This window comes from Eriocheir sinensis, chromosome 10 (assembly GCF_024679095.1).
Source record: "Eriocheir sinensis breed Jianghai 21 chromosome 10, ASM2467909v1, whole genome shotgun sequence".
In the NCBI taxonomy this organism is placed as follows: Eukaryota; Metazoa; Arthropoda; class Malacostraca; order Decapoda; family Varunidae; genus Eriocheir; species Eriocheir sinensis.
Window position 1 is genome coordinate 14331118 of NC_066518.1, and position 20856 is coordinate 14351973.

Below are 20856 nucleotides of genomic sequence, written 5' to 3' on the forward strand. Positions count from 1 at the left end.
TCATTGGCTGCCTTCCTTGTAAATCATTGGTGCAAGTGTCTCTTTTTTTCTTCCTCCTTCCTCCCTTCTTCCATAGTCTGCCTTCCCTATACACTATCAAGCGTAAGTTCTCCTTTCTTCAAACCTTCCTCTTTTCTCCCCTTGGTTGCCTTCCATATTATAAACTATCAATGCAAGTGCTTCCTTCTTAATCCCTTCCTCCCCTCTTCCACTGGCTGTCTCACTCACCAACTATTTACTGCAAGACTCTCCGTGCTTTTAGATTTTCCCGCAAGAGGTCGCTGGGTATGTTTTGATCATAGTTTTCTTGCTTGTTTTCTCATTTCTCTTAGTTAACTGCCTTTTATTTGACTACCGACTGCTGTTGTTGTTCATGTTGTTGTTTTGTTGTTGTTGATGATTGACTTTACATAACGTATATATAGTTTTTAATGTACGAGTATAGTCATGCTTCAATTTATTTCTCCTCTTCTTCCTCCATTGTATCTAATCAAGTTAATAGGCGAGGCGTAAACTCAACATCATCGTCACATTATTATTAAAAGGGAAAAATATTGGAATAATACAACAGTATAATAATGGAGCAGTAAAGAATATGGCAGGATCAGGTGAGGAATAGTGATACGCTAAAACTAATCGGATAATATGATGGCAGTTGTGGTGTTAGTGGTGGTGGAGGTAGTGGTAGTAGTGGTAGTGGTGGTGGTGTGGTGGTGTTAGTGGTGGTGGTAGTGGCTCATTCCATGGTGATTCTTCGGTCCTGTCTCTCAACCTTACAATACACCAGAAAAAACACTCAACCACTAATCACGTTCGACTCCCACCCGAGCACACTAAAGAAAATCAATGAATAGAAAATATAGAAAGAAAAAGACAGACATTTATCGATAAACAACACAGGTGAGGAATGGCGATACGCTAAAACTAATCGGATAATATGATGGTCTTGGTGTTAGTGGTGATGTTGATGGCGGTGGTGGTGGTGGTGGTAGAAGTGGTGGTGGTGGCGGTGGTGGTGGCTATTTCCATGGTGATTCTTCGGTTTCGATCTTGTCTCTCAACTTTAGAATGCATCAGAAGAACCATCCACTAAGTTAGACCCCCACCCGAACACACTAAAAAAGAGAGAACAGACAAACATATATCAATAAACAATACAGACTCTTCTCTTCTCTTCTCATACAGGTATCGTCTGACCTGATCCAACTCTACATCAGTATTTCGTCTACCATACATTTTTTTTATTTAAATGGAAACTGAAGAGATAATATGACAGTAATATGCTTTTTTAGAACATTACGAGCTCTTTACACTTAGCCCATATTCTCAGCCACATCAAGGCTTACACACACCAACGTTTAATAAGGTTTTCGTTGAGGTTGTGTTAATATCTCCAGTGGATAGTATTATGAGCCTAGTGGTAGTTTGGCAAGGCTTCTGCACCGTGAATGTGATAAAACCACTCATGGGAACCCGAGTAACCTCCTTTGTGCCCTTTGGAAATCGTGGTCATGAGAGCTGAAACAATCTGAGAATGAAGGCCTGTGACAGTCGATATTTCTAGGAATATTATTAAACATTTCGGAGTCCAAGCACACATATACTTGACAAGGCGGTGGCTGAGTGGTTAGTGTGCTGGGCTCACATTCACCACGCCATGGACAACGTCGGTTCGAATCCCCACGCTACCACCTGGGATTTTTCAGTCACCGCCGAGTGGCCTAAGACTACCCACATGCTGTCCAGAAGACCACCCATCAACCCGGACTCTAGAAGAAACCATCCAGTGAGTCAAGAATGAGTTCCGGGGGGCAGCATGAGCCAAGCATAACTGGCGCCACTATAAAAAAAGTTGTCTGCGCCATGACGGGCTTGGGCCGACCATCTGGCCCTGAAGAAAGCCTACCGGCGCTATAGGCGGAGATGTAGAAAAAAAAGCTTTCGTAAGGGAACTGGGCCTTTCCATGGATAGTTTTCTGACCCTGGTGATAGTTTGGCAAGGCTGCCATGATATGAACGTAAAAAAAAACCTCATGAGAACGCATTTAACATTAATTTAGACCTTTAGAAATGTGTGATGTCAGTCGAAAGCGTGTGAGAATACCGACTGTGTAATATTATCATTATGTTCATTAAACTTGTAAGGTAAATATTTGAGAATACAACGAGGCATACCCAGGAATTCGACAGCAAAGACGAGAGACGAGATGCCAAAGCCGAGGACGAGGACGATGAAGGCGCCCTGAAGATGCCAGATGGAGAACCCGAGGGACTTCTTGGGCGGCTCCACCATCATCGCCTCCTGCTGCTGCTTCTGCTTCTTCTTGCTCTCCACCTGAACCTTGAAGAGCAGGTCACGAGCCCACTTCTCGTACAAACCAGCCTGAGTGAGGAACGTGAATTTTAGAGACTTTCGTAGAGGTTGTGTGGGTATTTTCATGGGTAGTTTTAATGACCGAGAGATAGTTTGTCAGGTTTCTGCACAATGAATGAGAAAAATACTTATGAAAGCCCTACTAGTCTCCTTTGTGGCCTTGGGAAATGTTTACTGTGAGAGTCGGAAGCATCTGGGAATACGGGTCTACGTCAGGAAGGCGCTCAGAACACAGTTAACCTGTACCGTCAGACAATCACTACGTCGAGAAATAACAGGTTACGTTCCACTGTACCTCGACCACGGCCATGAGGTGCAGGTTGATGGTGGCCGTGTAGGGGGCGTCGTGGGGCATTGGCCAGCCTGATCTCCCCGGCATGATGCTCTCGTGTCCGATGTAGAGCAGCTTACTGCCGTCCGGACGCGTGAACAGCTTGGCGATGTTGTAGTGCTGCGAGCGTCGGTTCTCCAAGTGGGCCTGGCTGGCGAGGCAAACATAGGGCGCTCTGGGCATCCACACTCTTTATGAATAATATTTTTATCGTGAACTTTTCTTAACCCTCTTAATAGTAAAACTGAAAATGTAATAACTTACTTCCTCTCAACAGCCTGCCGTTGGCCCTCGACGAGTGATGGCACGAAGTCAATCAAGCTGGCCAGCTTTTGGAACAGCGGCGAGTCTGAGTTTGCAAAGAAGTTCTTGAACTCCTTGCCGTAAGGCTGCATCGTTATCCTGCGTGTGGAGTGACACATTTTTCAGCTTCCTTCGCTCAAGTATTGAGGAACGTAATGGTAAGGAGACTACACCTGGCAGTATATAACCTTATTTGGCATTAAGGAACTAAACAATATAAACATTACAACGTCACCTGACGTAACATCACCTGTCAACAGCCTTCACGAGTTGTGCCAGTGTCTCGGGGCGGGGCGGGTACTTGGGCAGGGTGAGGGAGGCGGTGAGGTTGCCGCTGTAGGCTGTCCCGAGGATGAGGGCGAACATCAGCCAGGCGGCCACCAGCACCCGGCTGGAGGAGGTGCTGGGCAGCCGGTGCAGGAGGCTCTGGCCCAGTAGTATCCCCGCCATGCTCTCGAAGAAATCGCCGACGCACATCTTGCCGGCTCGGCGTCCAGTTACAGCCTCAAACAGTCGTATGATCTGGGAGCGAGGCAACTGTTTGTGATTTAAAAACTCAAGCCGGAAATAAAGTGCTACTTCATAAATCACTTCCGTAAACAATGTTTTACATATGCAAATGATGTTGATGAGTCACACACTGGCAGAATAACTTTACTGTTACTAAGGCAACAGGGGTGAGGAGGAGGGCGAGCAGGGTGGCGAGCCAGACCAGCGCAGACAGCGGGTAGTAGAGCGCCTGCCAGCGGTCTTGCGGCACAGGGATGGCCATGCTGAAGCCCGTCGACATGATCTCGTAGACGAAGGAAAAGTCGTAGCGATGGAGCCTCTCCGGCATAAGGATGTGGATAACGGGCACCATGAAGGACACGCGATCCTCCACCAGACGAGTCACCTGTTCAAAATGATCATATTGTAAACATAATAATAATAATAATAATAATAATAATAATAATAATAATAATAATAATAATAATAATAATAATAATAATAATAATAATAATAATAATAATAATAATAATAATAATAATAACAATCCTGCAAGTATTGCAGAAGGACAAGGTAGTCTAAGTGGCTACGGGCATTTGCCATTCAAACTGCCGTCTGCAAGGATCTGACGTCATCGAGGACACTGCACCCAGCGCCAAGCATAGTAAAGACTAGTCTACGTGGCCTCCGGCTGGAGTCACCTCGGCCCAGGAGGAGGTGGGTAGCACGCGAAAGGTAAAGTTGAGGGTGCTGGCGATGGCCGTGAGGGTGTAGTAGTCCATGCCGGAGTACACGGTGGTGTTGTTGGGGCCCTTCTCCTCCTCCCAGAACGGTGTATAGGGCAGGGCACTGACGTTCACTCGACTGCCGTAAAAACTGAAAGATTGATGATCTCATGATGCTTACAGTGGGAATAAATCATCTACCTCTTTCAAACACATTTTCCTCATCATGCAATAATAAATTAAGAAATGTCATATTAGATAATATTCAGTTACTTTTTAAATTTCTCTGGGAAAATAGTTCGACCTCTGTTGAAGACGAGGCCTCTTGAAGGCGTCCAGGATGCCACCTCGACCACTTGGGGTCCGGCAGGAGTGTACGGCAGGTGGCTCAACACACGGAACTGACTCCTGGCAAGAGAAACGTTCTGGCTGGCCTGAGGTGAGCAACGCTGTACAGTATCAATAAAGTTTCAGTGCACGGCATTCTGGGCCCATATAATTAATTTTCTGGAAATTAAAACTGCTCTCTTTAGTTTACCTGGGAGAAGTGTCCTCCACGCTAATGAAAACAGCGTTCATCAGAGCAAAGGTCCAGTGGGCGGGCAGGAGGGTCCGGAGCTGCGGGAGGGCCAGGCGGGTCACCACCACCAGCCTGGTGGACCACACCAGAAGCCGACTCCGCAGGGACCACTCGGCGAATTCAGTAAGGAAGGCCGGGTCGTGGCTCACCACCACCACCACCGTGCACAATGAAAACTGACGCACCTGACCAAGGAAGAAATATGCAGTGTATGGCTTACGCTGACTCAAGTCTGACTACATTGACAATACCGAGGCGTGGCTGTGTGAATGCCACCTATCCACCATATCACCACCACCATCACAAGTATTAGTCACCTAACCTTCCCTCACAACCCACAAGCGGAGTGAGAACCAGCTGTCACCACCACTGTGAGTAAACAGCTGCCCATCTTCCCTCTGCAACGCCACCTATTCTCCACCACCATTATAATAGTCACCTGTACACCACTCAGCCTTAGCATCTCGAGCGTCAACACCGTCGCAGCACTCTTCACCATTACCAGCGGGAGCCTCAGACATTCGCGCCACCATCACCACCACTCGCATGCACCATACGTACCCTCTGAGCTAGCGGCACCAGCAAGTGAAGCCGGTGCGTCGCGTTGGTCACGTGAGGGTCATTCCCCGCCGTCTCGAACACCGCCATCCCCAGCCGTCCCCGCCACTGCTCCAAAACATCCTGACGGAGGTTATTAGACACAACAGTACCCCTTGAACACTTTAGGCGCTTTAAGGCACGAAAAGTTTCAAAGGCTCAAAGGCCGAAGGTAAAGCCACTCGGACAAAAAAAGAACCGTGATGTAAAGCTGATAAACACCCTGAGCAACCCGATGTGAAGAAAGACGGTCTACTAAGAGCTAATTCTCTCCCTGCTAGTGCCACAGACAAAAGAAGTGACAGAAGACGTATAGGAGCGGGTCGGCTGCTAGGGTCAATGCCACATCACCAGTCTTATACCCAATGTTTAAGAGCCGCCACGTACTAGAGGAACGATGAGAGAAGACACCATCCGTCTCCACTCCGTCCGCAAAACAATGAATCTGCAACTAAGCATCATGACAGTGACCAAAGAGAGAACCAACGTCACCTGGAAGACGGTGTGGCTGGACGAGTTGCCGTCTGTGAGGAGGAGGAGGCTGCAGGAGCGGTGCGTCGTGTCATCCAGCAAGGCCGCTGTCGCCCTGGCCAAGGCTGTCCCTGGCCGCATCGCACCTGCCACGCCGGGACGCAACACGCTTACCGGCTCACCTGCGAATCTTAGTGCAATATAAACATGGAGACCTATCAAGTGTCCAGCAACAACAGCAGCAGTATAAGTCATACCCAAATAGCATGAAGACTAACCTGACACTGGTCTTGATGTCAGCACAGTGATCATCAAGACAAGTTTCATCAAGCGGACCACCAGCATCTTCCAAGGGGTTAGTGTTGCAGCGGCTGGCGGAGGTCTGTGTGCGCTGGAACTGTGACACCCGATCATGCTGAGCTCCATTCTTAGAGAGGACCTTAAAACACGATGAAAGATTAACACGTTGTAAGGGATAGCCCAACCGACAATATCAAGGCAAAGATGGTAATAACGTTTATAGAAAAAGACCCCTTGTACTTAATCTGGTAAAAAAAAAAGGTCGTAGCGTTTAAAGAGTAAGATAAAGTCCAACTGACAAAACTTAGGTGAAGAGTGAAATAACCATCATATAGGAAACAATATATATGGGTCCATTACTTAACCGATTTACCCTGACTTACCCTGACTTACCCTGAACATGAACGCTTCACGATAACTAACAGTCCAGGCACGAGACTCTCCAAAGCAGCGACTTACTAATCGAGCGGGCCGCCTTAGCCTTCGGTACCTGCTCCTCGGACACGGGACGCGGCCGTTGTGGTCCACAACTTCGCGTCCACACCGCCTGGTCGGTCGACTGTAGCAGGAACTTTACAGCGGCATAAGTGAATCGATGCAGTAATTATCATCATTAATCAGTGGGGTGTAGCCATAACTTCTTGTCCATTATGTAAGTCAGACTAATAACATGATTAGTGACAGTGATTTTGTGTTCCTTTGACAACAACTAACATAAATTTGTTTAAGTGTATTTCAGAGATAAGTTAAATTTTCACTGTAATGTGTTGCAGAAATATAACTGTGTTTTTAAGATATACAAAAACTGGGTTAAGGTCTTGCATCGATGAGTTAAGATAGTTGTGCTGAAGTGTACTTGAGATAAATGAAAACAGAGTCAAGTCGGCTAACATCATTATTTCAAAGGTACACAATAGTGAGATATATGCTAAAAAAAAAAAATCACTGCGGGACACACCTTTGCACATACATGTGGCCGAGGTACACCGTCGACCCCGCTTTTCATGTTTAAATCTAGATATTCATCTGAAAATAATTTGCATGAGGGAACTATTCAAATTTGTATCATTATTCACTCTAAATAAAATAAAAATACTTGTGAAAAGCTTAACCACATTTTTCATGTTTGAAGTTGACTAAATATTTACTACGCAAAAGCAACTTCCATTAGGGAATAAACGTATATACAATTTTATAGATATCAAAGCTTCGGCAGTCATGAGCAAATGTTATTTCAATATGTTTATGATAGCGGATCTACGTAGTTATTTTTCGACAAATTATTGAAATATGTAAGTTTCCAGGTAATTAGGGGACGAGATCATTGAATATAAAAGTAGCACCAGAAAATATTTTATCGTCATTATATTAATATAAGTGTCCAGGGAGTTTAATTTATTTTCTGTATGTTACAGCAACGCGTCGCATTTAGACGACACGAGAGAGGAGACACACGCATTACAGACTTGACATACGTGCGAGTCTTCAAAAGTGGCCAAGAAACGACGGAACTAAGCTATTGCTGGAACATATTCATGATTCGTTCTCTTTTGATTCAATGATTACATGAACAGGCGATCTCTCGAAGCTCTTGAGTGCTGAAAGGTGCAACATGCTAAAGATAACGTACTGATGCACACACACACACACACACACACACACACACACACATACACACACACACGTGTAATGTTGACCACCATAAAACACAACACCAGCACTCATTAGGACGTTCTCCATTAAGAACTTTGTGGCATTACTATTGACGGGGCCTTGACAGAGTGAGGAATATAGCCAGCGTTGCATGACAGGCGTACCGCAAAGTCTAACTATTAGTGTAGTGTGCCCCGTGTGCCCTCAGGTGCTCGTGATGGACAGGGGTGTTGCATCATCGTCGTCTTGGTGCCTTTACCGTGACTGCTCTGGGCTCTCGGTGAATCGCGGGTCTGCCAGTGATGGAGTAGCTTTGCATTACTCGTCGACGGTCACGCTCGACGCGGCGTACACCAGACTAAACGAGTTATGGATATTCTGTTATTTCCGCGTGACGCCCAGCACTTGAATAAAATGCGGGAAAGTGTGTCAAACGTATACAAGTACTTATTTTGATAACGATCGAGTTGTGTATGAGTGTTCTTTTTCATTATTTCTCGCTTGCATGCTGAGTTATACAGTAGTTAAAGGTAAAGTTGGGCCACACGCTATAGCTGTGCGTGGCCGAGGTGCTCATCTCCGTACCTTTAGACTTTGAGTCTGTGGAGCACAGGGCCAGTATGACATCCGGGTTACCAAAGTTTTCCTTCCCCAGGTTTCCCCAGGTACCCATTTATCGAACAGTCCAAGAGGGAGAATGAACACTGAACAGCTGGGTGAGCTGCACGCCCGGCAAGGGTCGGGATTCGAATCCGGGCAAGCGGATTCGTAGCTAGGCACGCTAATCACTGCACCAAGGAGGCGTATTAGTTATACAATATAAATCAATATTTACGCATTTATAAATAGGCGCTTCACAAGCTGCGTAGTAGAGAGGTATATTTTAGTAGCATTTGTTAGCGCTAATATGTTAATGGCTCTTCGGGTAGGACAGCATTGCGCACATGATCACAGCTAGATGGTCCTCCACCTGCTGCCAAGAAATACACGCCAAAAATATACTTTATTAATCAAGATATTAACGTAGAAGTTAGTCTGGCATCGAAGATATCAATTTTTTTCTGATATTTTACATTATGTCGCAAAGCGAAAACGAATCGATATATACATTGTATTAATTTTCAAAACAAAACAAAACCCATTTTCAAATCGCCTCTCTCCTAACATAACCAAAGAGCTAAGAGCCCAACTGTGAGGTTCTCAATGCCCTCTTAATTCTCTTTCAGCATCCCCTTAACTCCTGCGTGCTTTATAGGCAGCGAGTTTATAGAGAACTAGATATTGATTGCTTACCCGCTTATCCGAGGAGAGACTCATGGCTTTTTAAAACAGGCGTCGACATCATACTGCATACGCCTCATTATGGCTCAAAAAAGTGATTTCATACTAACAGAGAAGATAAACGAATGGCCACATAAAAGTCACATCCAGTTTCTAGCCTTAATTAAAGTGTCTAGATTAAAAAATATACATATATGCAGTCACTGAAGCAGGAAAGTCTTTTTCCCTACTACCAGCTCACGAGTTGACTCGTTTAACTGACCATATATGTGAATAAAAGTAAATAGATAAATAAACTAAAAACTTCTGCATTTTACTGTGTTAAGAAATATATATGCGGGTTTTCAGAAACACTGTTAATACGATAAACTGCCGCTCCCTCATCTTGTCGGCACACTCGACGGCCCTCAGCCCCCGAGACAACTGGTAACAAATGCACATGGAATACGCCTGTGTTTGTGATTAGAAGCTATCAACATAGGCTCTTCTCTGCTGTAGCGAAATTCATGCTTCAAATATAATTCCTAACGGCCTCTTCAATAAAGATCAGATGTTGCCATAAACTGCCCTATACTGCAACGAAACTCATCCTTGACAGACTATCTACAACTGCTTCTCCAACACAAAGACAAGCTGTTAACATTCAGGAGCCTTTCTCTTAAACTATGCTGCAGATGGAGGTATATGAGAGCCTCTACGGCAAAGACCAGGTGTTACCATAAACTGTCCTCTACTTCATTGATACTCATCCTTAACAAACTATCTACAACTGCCTCTCAAACAAAGACAAGCTGTTAATATTCGGTGAGCCTTTTTCTTATACTGTGTTTCAGGTGGCGGCATACGAGAGCCTCTCCAGCAAAGACAAGGACAGCCACGCCCAGCCCCAGCGCGAGGATCATGAAGGCTCCTTGCATCTGCTTGATGGAGAGGGACGGCGAGCTGTCCACCTCGGCCTTGAGGCTCAGGCGATGATTCTGCGTCTTACGTGACTCTTGCTTGGATCGAAGCAGTAAGTCGTTCCCCCACTTCTCGTACAGCCCTCCCTGAAAACATGTCGCCAACAAGTTTAGTGTTTGTTTGTTGCTATGCAGTTCATACTTTTCCATGAGTATATGCTGTGGTGCCTGAATTATCATCGCAGTAGCTTTGGTGTAGATTGACTTTCGAGTGAGACTTCTTAAATGCTCTATTATTCGCCAACAGGATAGTTCAAAGGAGCATAATAGCTCCTTGAACCCACCTCTACCACAGCCATGAGGTGACGGTCAATGACGGCGGTGTAAGGGGCGTCGTGGGGCAGCGGCCAGGCGGACTGTCCCGGCATGATGCTCTCCCGCCCGATGTACAGCAGCTCACTGCCGTCTGCCCGCGAGTAACTCTTCGCGATGTTGTCGTGCTGGGAGCGCAGGTTATCCAGATGTGCCTGGCTGTTATGAAATACTATAAACATTCATGTTGTGACTGCTATACAATCGTGTTAGATACAAAGTAGTTATTGTCCATAGCGTTAGTGAGCTGAACAACTGTAACGTTCAAGCTAAAATTAACTGAAGTTTGTAAAGTTAGAACGGTGAATCTGGTGATGTTTGTGCGGTGCAGGGGTTTAGTCCCTTTGAACCATGACAGGTGGACCGATGATTACATCTGATAAAACGTAGAGACAAGAAAGGACAGGTAACATAAGCCTGAAAAACTGTTAGCTTGATATCAGTCAACGCGAGCACTTCCTAAGATCAACCCCTCAAAATTACCTAAATAGATCAATCATACGTGACATAGGAAAGAAAAATCCAAGTGCAAAGCTCTAATGGTTTACTTCCTCTCAGCAGCCTGCCGTTGTCCCTCGACGAGTGACGGCACGAAGTCTATCATGTCGGCCAGTTTTTGGAACAGCGGCGAGTCTGACTTTGCAAAGAATTTCCTGAACTCCTTCCCGTAAGGCTGCATCGTTATCCTGTATAAAAAGGGTCAGCTAGATTCACTCGGAGGAAAGTGTGGAGCGTAACGATCAAATACTGCAGCGTCACCTGGCGCTGAGTAACGTAAACAAATACTGAGCAGCGTAATAACAAAACCCCTCCAGCATCACCTGGCGCCACGTCACCTGTCAACAGCCTCCACGAGCTGGGGGAGCGTTTCGGGGCGGGGCGGGTACTTGGGCAGGGTGAGGGAGGCGGTGAGGTTGCCGCTGTACACTGTCCCGAGGATGAGGGCGAACACCAGCCAGGCGGCCACCAGCACCCGGCTGGAGGAGAAGCTGGGCAGGCGGTGCAGGAGGCTCTGGCCCAGCAAAATGCCGGCCATGTGCTGGAACAAGGCTCCAAAACTAAACTGCTCAGTCCTCTTCGCTAATATATCTCCCGTTTTTCTGATGAGCTGGAAACACAGCATTCAAACATCAGGAATACTTTTATGTTAATTCAATCTTTGTAACAAAAAACGACAATCACTGGGACCGACATTAGTAATTTCACCTGAAGAGTCAGGTTTGGTCTTTGGAGTTAAAAACCACCTTTCTAAGAGCCTTGAGATTCCTACCACGATAAAAGCCACTGGCGTGAGGAGCAGCACGAGCAAGGTGGAGAACCACACGGTGTGGGACAGCGGGTAGTAGAGCGCCTGCCACTGCGCGGTGATGCCGGGTGGCGCCATGCAAAACGATATTGTTGACATTTCATACACGATGGAGAAGTCAATCTTCTCGAGTCTGTGAGGCAGGACCGTGTGGACCACCGGGGCAAAAAACGCCCTCCGCTCCGCCACAAGCTGAAGGACCTGGGGAAGGATTTTGCGTGTGTGTTAGCGCTGTTAAGTTACTGCAATTATCACTACTACTACTACTACTACTACTACTACTACTACTACATACTACTTCTACTACTACTATTACTACTACTACTACCAATAATAATAATAATAATAATAATAATAATAATAATAATAATAATAATAATAATAATAATAATAATAATAATAATAATAATAATAATAATATGACGTTTTGCACTAAATTAACTGTACTCGCCTCTGCCCACGAGGTGGCGGGCACTTTACGAATTGTAAAGTTGAGGGCGTGGCTGATGGCCTCCAGGGTGTAGTAGTCGGTGCCGGAGAACACCGTGGTGTTGCCGGGCCCCTCGCTCTCATCCCAGAACACCCCGTATGGCAGGGTGGTCACGTTCACCGTGGCGCCGTGAAACCTAAGAAAATGGAGTTACATTTCTATGCACAAAGGTTATCTGGACTACATTTGCTATACAAACATGTTATATACGTAGATATTTTAGCAGGAAGAGAGACAAACACATATCATTTGCAAGTACTTCGAGAATTTTTCTTGAAAGGGTGTTCTGCCCCTAGTAACAATGATTCCTCTTGACGGTGTCCAGGAGGCAACCTGCACCGTCTGTGGGCCTTGTGAGCTGTACGGCAGGTGGCTCACAACACCAAACTGACCTCTGGAAGGATGCAGACAAGCTGTGGCAATCTGTGTTCTCAAATGATATTGTTCACGACATTATAAGAACATAAGAACATAAGAACGTAGGAGTCTGCAAGAGGCCGGTAGGCCTGTACAAGGCAACTCCTTTGAACCTAAGCTCCCGTGTATCTAACCCCACCTAATATCGCTGTCCATGAATTTATCTAATCTATTTTTTAATGTGACAATTGTATTGGCACTCACCACATGACTGCTAAGTCTATTCCACTCATCCACAACCCTGTTAGTAAACCTATTTTTGCCTATGTCCCTGTTGAATCTGAATTTATCCAGTTTAAACCCGTTACTTCGTGTCCTACCCGGTTCTCTTACCAACAAAACCTTATGAATGTCTCCCTTATTAAAGCCCTTCATCCATTTATAAACCTCGATCATGTCTCCACGCACCCTTCGCCTTTCTAGAGAAGGCAAGTTTAACTGTTTGAGTCTTTCCTCGTATGGCAAGTTTCTCAACCCCTGAATCATCTTACTCATCCTCCTCTGCACTGATTCTAACATTATGATATCCATTCTATAGTAAGGTGACCAGAACTGAACCGCATTGTCAAGATGAGGTCTAACTAATGCTGAATATAGTTTGAGGAAGACTTCGGCGCTTCTGTTGCTTACGCTCCGTGAAATAAATCCTAGTGCCCTATTTGCTCGATTTCTAGCTTGAATGCATTGTGCCCTTGGACGGAGATCAGAGCTCACTAAGACCCCTAAATCTCTCTCGCACCCAGACCTGCTTATGAGAGTGTCATTTAAGCAATACTTATAAGAGGGGTTGTTCCTACCTACACTCAGAATACTGCACTTCCCTACATTGAACTCCATGTGCCATTTATCCGCCCAGTCATACAATCTGTTTAGTTCATCCTGGAGAATACTAGCGTCCTGATCTGACTCAATTACTCTACCGATCTTGATATCATCTGCAAACTTACTGACATCACTACTAATTCCTGTATTTAAGTCACTGATATAAATAATAAACAAAAGTGGACCTAATACCGATCCTTGTGGGACCCCACTCGTAACACATCCCCAGTCAGATCTTTTACCATTGATTTGCACTCTTTGCTCCCTATTGCTAAGCCACGCCTTGACCCAGTTCAAAATTTTACCCTCTACTCCGTGAGCCTGTAATTTAAGCAACAGTCGTTGGTGAGGAACTTTGTCAAACGCTTTACTAAAATCAAGATAGATTACATCATAATTTTCATCTCTGTCTACCGCCTCAAATACTTTATTGTAGAAGGACAAGAGATTACTTTATTGTAGAAGGACAAGAGATACTTTATTGTAGAAGGACAAGAGATACTTTATTGTAGAAGGACAAGAGATAATTGTAGAAGGACAAGAGATGAATTGTAGAAGGACAAGAGATATTGCTTTCGTGTGAATCTCAACTAATCTGATCTTACTCGTTATTGCCAGAGGTGTCTTTTGTGATAAGGAACACGGCGTTCATCATGGCGAAGGTCCAGTGAGCGGGCAGGAGGGTTCGGAGCTGCGGGAGAGCCAGGCGGGTCACCACCACCAGCCTGGTGGACCACACCAGCAGCCGGCCTCTCAGGGACCACTCGGCGAAGGCGGCGAGGAAGGCCGGGTCGTGACTCACCACCACCACCACCGTGCACCACGACAACCGACGCACCTGGCCAAGGAGGACGCAGTGTACGGCTGACGCCAACGCCAGTCTGGCTACACTGACTATGAGGCGTGGATGTGACACCTATACGTATACACCACACCACCACCACCACCACCCCCACACCAGATTCCCAATAATGGTGGGTAAACAAGCTTCTCACATCCAAAGATTAGTTAAAACATGTATTATCTTTGAGGAAAATTATAAATAAGAAAGCTATTTCATTAAGGAATTCCGAATACCTGGTATGGTACCGCTCACAAGCAGATGAGGAAAATCAAAACTTTCTACGAGATAATGCCCGAAGCAGTGAGGAAATGCTGGCGAACTTTTACTTCTGTTTGACACACAGGACAAATGAGGAAAAGTTTTTACAGATGTGGAAGAGGAGAAGCAAGGACAGTTGACGAGAAAACAGCAAAACAGAACAAAAACAGCAAAAGACTGATGATCAAATACTCAAAAGCTAAAACAAAGAGGCCAAGAATCTAATAACCGCTACAAAGATGGAAATGAACACCCACCCGTCCAGCCAGCGCCACCAGGCGAGCGAGGCGTTGCGTCATGTTAGTTTCGCGGCCGCCCGCCGTCACCTGGAGCATAGCCACGCCGCTCTGCCCCCGCCACGCCTCCCATGCCTAAAGAGGGAAGACTACTATGAAGCGAGAACATTGGGGAACACCTCTAGTACCTGTTCTATCATCTGCCAGGTTCATTGTGTTTGTTCTTAATCAATATTAGTCGGTGAGATGTTTTGTTATATTTGCTTACGGTCAGTAAAACGAAACAATAAATTCAGAAAGAAAGATAAAACCAGTTAGTATATAAATAACAACATCACAGGAAAAGATCGGCATATTTTAGGCTTTTTATCAAACAAAGTGAGCTCCTTCTTCGTTGATTTTTGCTATAAGTTTTTGGAATGCATTTAAAGAAACCCCAAACGTAACCTAACTTAAACAAAACCAAAACAATTCTCATACACGTTTCCTCAGACTCAGTAGTGAGTCTTTCTACCTAATAAAGTTTTCTACTAATAAAGCTAAAAGTGGAAACAAAAACTCGCCTGAAATTCCTTGTCAGTGAACTCTTCGCCGCCCGTAAGGAAGATGAGGCTGCAGGGATGGTGCATCGCTGTTTCCTCCAGCAAAGCCTTGACCGCCGCGCTCGTGTCCGAGAGGGGCTGCTTCACGCTCGCGCCCGGCTGCGACACATCGACCTCACGTGTATAAGCTGTGGATTAAGGATGCAAGGTTAGGTCACTTGAAGGCCTCTGATTCTCGCAAAACAGATTACGTATGACAAAAGTATATATGTCAGAGGAAACACACTCACATACACACTAAGGCAAGCGTAACTATCTGCCAACCTGATGATGTCGTGTGAAGCAGGGCCGCTGTGGCCACGAAGAGGCGTCCCACCAGCATCATGTTCCTTGCTGCGTCGTGGCGGGCCGTCAGTGAAAAGATGATGAATGCTTCTACGCTTGATACAGAAGATATTCCTCCATTTTGACGGCTATTTAGTTTTAAGAAAGCTTACATGATAAACGGAGAGGCATATTCTTATAGACTCCTCTGCTTTTTTCATTCAAGCGACTTCTAAGGAAACGTTTAATGAAAGGATATGTTCATTACGTTTATTAAGTGCAGCCTCTCCTGCTTGTCATTTGAAGTCTACACCAATTATATAGTTTACAAGGGCAATTGACCCGTATCCTCAAAAGTTTCGGGGCTTACACACCCACATTAGATAAAGCTTTTGTAGAGGTTGTGTTAGTATTTCCATGGATAGTTGTATGAGCCTAGTAATAGTCTGACAAGGCTTCTGCACCATGAACGTGAAAAACTCTCATGAGAACCCAATGAATTTCCTTTGTGGGGTTGGGAAGTTGATGCTGTGAGAGCCGAAAGCGTCTGAGAATACGGGTCACGTCACTAAAGGATACTTCCCTGAACACACAACCACCGCGCTAAGCCCCACCCCACCGAATGTGCCCGGGGCCAAGCTGATAGAGAGTGCTTCGCCTTTCCTATAATCTTGTACACGCCGAAGATTCAATGAGTCGAGACTGTGACTGAAGAATGAAAACACTAACTCACTGCCACTTACTTGACTTTACCGGAATGTGAGTGAGCGGTGAGATATGTCTACCATTACATCAAGGTCTAAGAAGACAACACGTCAGTGGAAAACAAGTACACCGCCGGAATGCGTCAAAGAACAACTAAGTGATTCCACCCCCCATACGGTAACCCATATGACGTCAGTGAGTTATGAGATACGTCAACCAAAGAAAGAAGAAAACATGAAGAAAACATGAAGAAGAAAACAAAGAAGAAAACATGAAGAAAACTGAAGAAAACAAAGAAAGCATAAAGAAGAAAGAAAACATTAGTGAGTTATGAAGTACGTCCACCATTACGACAACTTTAAGAAGACAACACGTCGATGGAGAACTATAGCACACTGCCGGAATGTACCTAAGGACAAATGAGCATCGTAAGAAAGCTATCGATTCCACCCCTTCATACGGTACTCTTACGACATCTCCCTGGACATAGAAAGCGTCTTGATAATAACAGTTAATAAATAAATAAATAAATGGTTCAAGCAGGCATTTCCCCTTTATCTCACCTCTTCACGGAATCGACGAGACGAGGACGAGGGCAAGATCTAAAGACCTTGGACGAGGGCACGAGGTCAACTAGAACCATTACGAAATCTACGTGTGTTCCTTAACCCAGTAGCAGCGACGGGCCAAATTCGTGGCTTTACCGTGTACCAGCGACGGGCCAATTTTTTTTTTGTCATGATAAAGACCCCCCAAAATAGATGATGCATAAACTGATCACTAATGCGTCGATATATATTATGAAGTGGTTTGTGTGAGTGATGATTTTTTCTCCTTAATTCGCTTTGAGGGGCCTTTAAGAAACATGATCCCCGCAGCTACTGGGTTAATAGCTATCGACCGGTGTGGTTATACGTAATAACGGCGGTCATGGCAAGGTTGTCACGCACCAAACGAGGCAAAACGGTTCACCTTAAAAGCAACATAAATTGCCCACTAGTTATTTTTCTTCTTTTATATAACAGAATAGAGTAGCGTTATTTTGCGATGTTGATGTAATAGTTGGGAATGTTATGGGAATGAGAGATCGAATGCTTCTTGTGGGTGTCATGTATTTTAGGAGTAGTATTTATGTTGCAACGAGCATTATGTAGTTTCGAATTCGGTTATAGATCTTAGTGTTTCGAAGTACTGTTTCATTTGTGTGTGTTCGTGTTCGTGTGTGTGTGTGTGTGTGTGTGAGAGAGAGAGAGAGAGAGAGAGAGAGAGAGAGAGAGAGACCTATAGCCGGTTCGCGCCAGTGTTTGTAATTTCAACATTTACACGGAACTCTTGATAGTGAATGGATGCAGAGTGGTCGGTCACGAGAGCCGCTGCTGCCCTTCACTTACCCCGAAACAATTAGATTTTATAGTTCAGTTTCACAGTATTTCTTCGCGTCCCTGTTGGCTTATGATGAAGAGTGAAGAGGCGGACCGCAACTCAACTCAACACAGGCAACACTTTATAGGCAACACGCATTTCCCGTACGCAACACTTGGCAACACTTACATGCAATACCTTAGACAACACCTATATGAGTGTGTGAATAGGCATCCTTAAATAATATCAGCGCCAACCATAACATACGTGAACACCAGCACGAGAAACATACTGATCATAGTAATAATGGCATAGTAATTGAACTTCAGGGCGAGTTTCATGTTCTTCTCTTCTTGTCTCGGGTACGCCGCTATGAGGAATTTCGGGGCCGCGACTGGTGCTGTAAAGTCCTTCCTGTTGATGATGTGGTGGATGGCGGCGTTGACCACCACCACGAAGAAGCACAGAGCCACAAGAGCCGTATACCAGACGTCCAGGAGCTTGAAGTACGGAGTCTTGACCGAGGCGCTGCTGGCTTGCGTGAACAGCGCCGCCAAGACCACAAGTACCGTCAGGGAAACCATAATTCTCTCATTGAAGTCTCGGACGGGGAAGAAGAGCGTCGTTAGCGAGATCATGAACACTATGGCGCTCGGGAGGAAGCTATTCATGAGATGGTAGTCGTACAGGCTCTTCAGGTGGAGTCGTAGCACTATGAATTCGTCGTCGTAGTCGTAGGTGATGCGGAGGAGCTTGTATTCTCTTAGGTCGTGTTTCCCGGTGTAGTTGACGTGCTTGCTGGCCTGAGCGGAGCGGAACACCATGCTCTGCAGCTGCCCGCCGTTGAGGACGTAGAAGGTGCCGGGACACGTGTGCGAGCCGAAGGGGTAGCGGTGCAGCCGGAAGTTACATGGAATTGTGGTGCGGAACTTCATCTCGTAGCGCAACGGCTGCTCCCACCCGTCGGAGTACCGTCCTGTGGCGAACATAAAGTCATACACATCAGCATAAACACAGACAGACAGAGAGACATATAGACAGATAGAAAGACAGGCAGACAAACAAATATATCACCTTGCATGTACTTGATTACCACCTTAGATAGATTGATACATCCATACATACACAAAACATATTTACATACATGCATACACATATACATTCATAAAAACATTCGTATAACCTACATCAGACTTAATCAAGAAAACTAAGACCACAACAGTAATAATCAAACTTTCAGAGAACAAAAGAGAAGGAAATAAAACCGTATATCCCAGTATTAGAGACAAATGGAAAAACTAACAGTTCAATAGAGCTACAAAAAAACTCTACATACTAACCCATGTTACTATTACTACTATTAGATAATTATTCTTGTATTACTACGTTCTAACCCATGTTGGGATCCTCCATGTCCTGGTGTTGAAGGCGCCCCGTCATCTTCTGCACGTAGCAACTGGCATGATAGACGTGGAGGTCGTAGCTCATTCCCTCCTTGAAGCCGGCCATCACCGCGAGCTCGGGCGCCCAGATGTCGGAACAGTCCAAGAAGTTGCGCTCCTCCGTCAGCTCCCAGTACCTCATGCGGTCCTCATACCACTCAAAGGTGAAGCTCATCTCAATGGTCACCTTGCCGTCCAGGGTTGTGATGGGGCCCAGCGAGTGAACACCGATCAAGAAGATGAGTTTGTCGTAATTTTCGGTACCACTTACATGGTTGTTGTTCTTACTCTTGATAGGGCTGACGTACTTGTTGTAGCCGCTCGCGCGCTCCATCAGATTACAGTATTTCTCGTCACTGGCGTCCGGACACTGCTCCAAGCCGTCACACTTCTGGATGCGAGGAATGCATAGGCCGTTGTCGCAGGAAAACTGAGCAATAGCACAAGGAGTTAAGGTGAGGTTCTTTTCGCCGTCTGTTACGTTCCACAGCTTGCGGCCAATGGGAAGGGGAGAGCCATCAAGCCTCAAAACCTGCCCGTGAAGGGTGGAGAATATTATCCAGTAATCTCCAATCTTGCGAATTTGTGAGGAGCTACCTTTCAAGTACAACGTGCCGTCAGGTGATACCCGCAGGAAGTACTCGCGGTCCATAAAGCGGATCGGTCCGTAAAGCATAAACCGCAGCAGCGACGGCACCAGGCACACGCTGCACTCCAGCTCACTGATGCAGTGCCGCTCCACGATGCGGCCGTCCAGGAGCAGGACGGAGCACTTGGACCACAGCTCCTCGTTAGAGTTGCGTTCCATCCCCAGCCAGGACAGAAACGTGTTGTTCGTACTGCAAAATTCTGAGACCATAGAGAACACATTCACCGTTCCTGTTTCAATCTCGCTCTCCAGAGGGAACCTTCCTCCCAGGAGGTGGCACTGCCTCAGCATCGTGCCGAAGCCTCCCACGAACCTGAGGGCCACGTGGGTGTAAAGATCATTGCAAAGTTTCTTACTCTCGTAGGTAATAAATTTTGCTTGCCCTGAAACGTTCCACGAAGAATCAAAATTCAAAACGTCGCCCAATGGCACGAAACTGTTGCAGTTGGTGGCGTTGAAGGGCCCGGAGCCTTCCTCATCGATCGCTAAAGGGGTGAGGGAGACTGCCAGGACCGTGCCCCCAAAGGATGTGTGTCCTTCGGCTACCGATCCTAAACAGAAACCTGGTGCGATGTCATCCTTGATAGAGTTCTCAATGTATTCTTTCCTCAATACTTCTGTCTCCCGCTCCCGTATGTAGGCCACGACCTGTGAAGGGGTTGCTTGTGGAGTGAAACATTATGTTGTTTTTAGTATAAAGTCAGCGTTATCTATTACTTAACTACCCCCCACCCCCCCACCCCCACACACACACACTAGGAGCACCATCTTACTAACCTTCCCGACAAACTCCCCCTCACCATTACCTGTCGAGCGTACTGTCCCAACGGTCGGAGGGACTCAACGGCGGCGCTTTCGTTGTGTGGCAGGTAGGCGAGGCACAGGGTCCTCCAGGCGCCCGGCAGGAGGACGTCGTCGAAGGTGTAGCGCCAGCCCAGGTACTCGACGCGCAGGTGCCACCCATCCGTCACGCATGCAGGCAGAGAACACGTCTTTATAGTAAGGCTCATAAAACAACGGCAAATGAAACCTCTAAAAATTCCCCCACAACAAGCTGTTCCCTATATTAATACAGGTTTAGATG

General features: G+C 45.9%; 4 protein-coding genes across 4 annotated transcripts; all 4 read right to left on the minus strand.

The window, feature by feature from the left end:
- Window positions 1-2080: 2080 nt before the first annotated feature.
- LOC126996350 (uncharacterized) lies at window positions 2081-3127 on the minus strand. Its single transcript, XM_050856720.1, has 3 exons — window positions 2969-3127; window positions 2638-2897; window positions 2081-2453 (listed from the first exon to the last, which is right to left on the minus strand). The coding sequence occupies exons 1-3, from the start codon at window positions 3125-3127 to the stop codon at window positions 2081-2083; spliced, it is 792 nt and encodes a 263-aa protein (XP_050712677.1).
- Window positions 2973-3911, minus strand: LOC126996694 (ionotropic receptor 93a-like). Its single transcript, XM_050857453.1, has one exon. It carries the CDS (start codon window positions 3483-3485, stop codon window positions 3255-3257), a length of 231 nt encoding a protein of 76 aa, XP_050713410.1. The 5' UTR covers window positions 3486-3911; the 3' UTR covers window positions 2973-3254.
- A 5558-nt stretch (window positions 3912-9469) lies between these two features.
- LOC126996351 (ionotropic receptor 93a-like) lies at window positions 9470-15051 on the minus strand. Its single transcript, XM_050856721.1, has 7 exons — window positions 14770-15051; window positions 14016-14248; window positions 12133-12307; window positions 11646-11906; window positions 11212-11483; window positions 10924-11061; window positions 9470-10534 (listed from the first exon to the last, which is right to left on the minus strand). The coding sequence occupies exons 1-7, from the start codon at window positions 14845-14847 to the stop codon at window positions 10297-10299; spliced, it is 1395 nt and encodes a 464-aa protein (XP_050712678.1). The 5' UTR covers window positions 14848-15051; the 3' UTR covers window positions 9470-10296.
- A 2714-nt stretch (window positions 15052-17765) lies between these two features.
- On the minus strand, window positions 17766-20466 carry LOC126996352 (uncharacterized). The gene is made up of 2 exons (XM_050856723.1): window positions 19076-20466; window positions 17766-18744 (listed from the first exon to the last, which is right to left on the minus strand). The coding sequence occupies exons 1-2, from the start codon at window positions 20061-20063 to the stop codon at window positions 17918-17920; spliced, it is 1815 nt and encodes a 604-aa protein (XP_050712680.1). The 5' UTR covers window positions 20064-20466; the 3' UTR covers window positions 17766-17917.
- Between the last annotated feature and the right edge of the window lie 390 nt (window positions 20467-20856).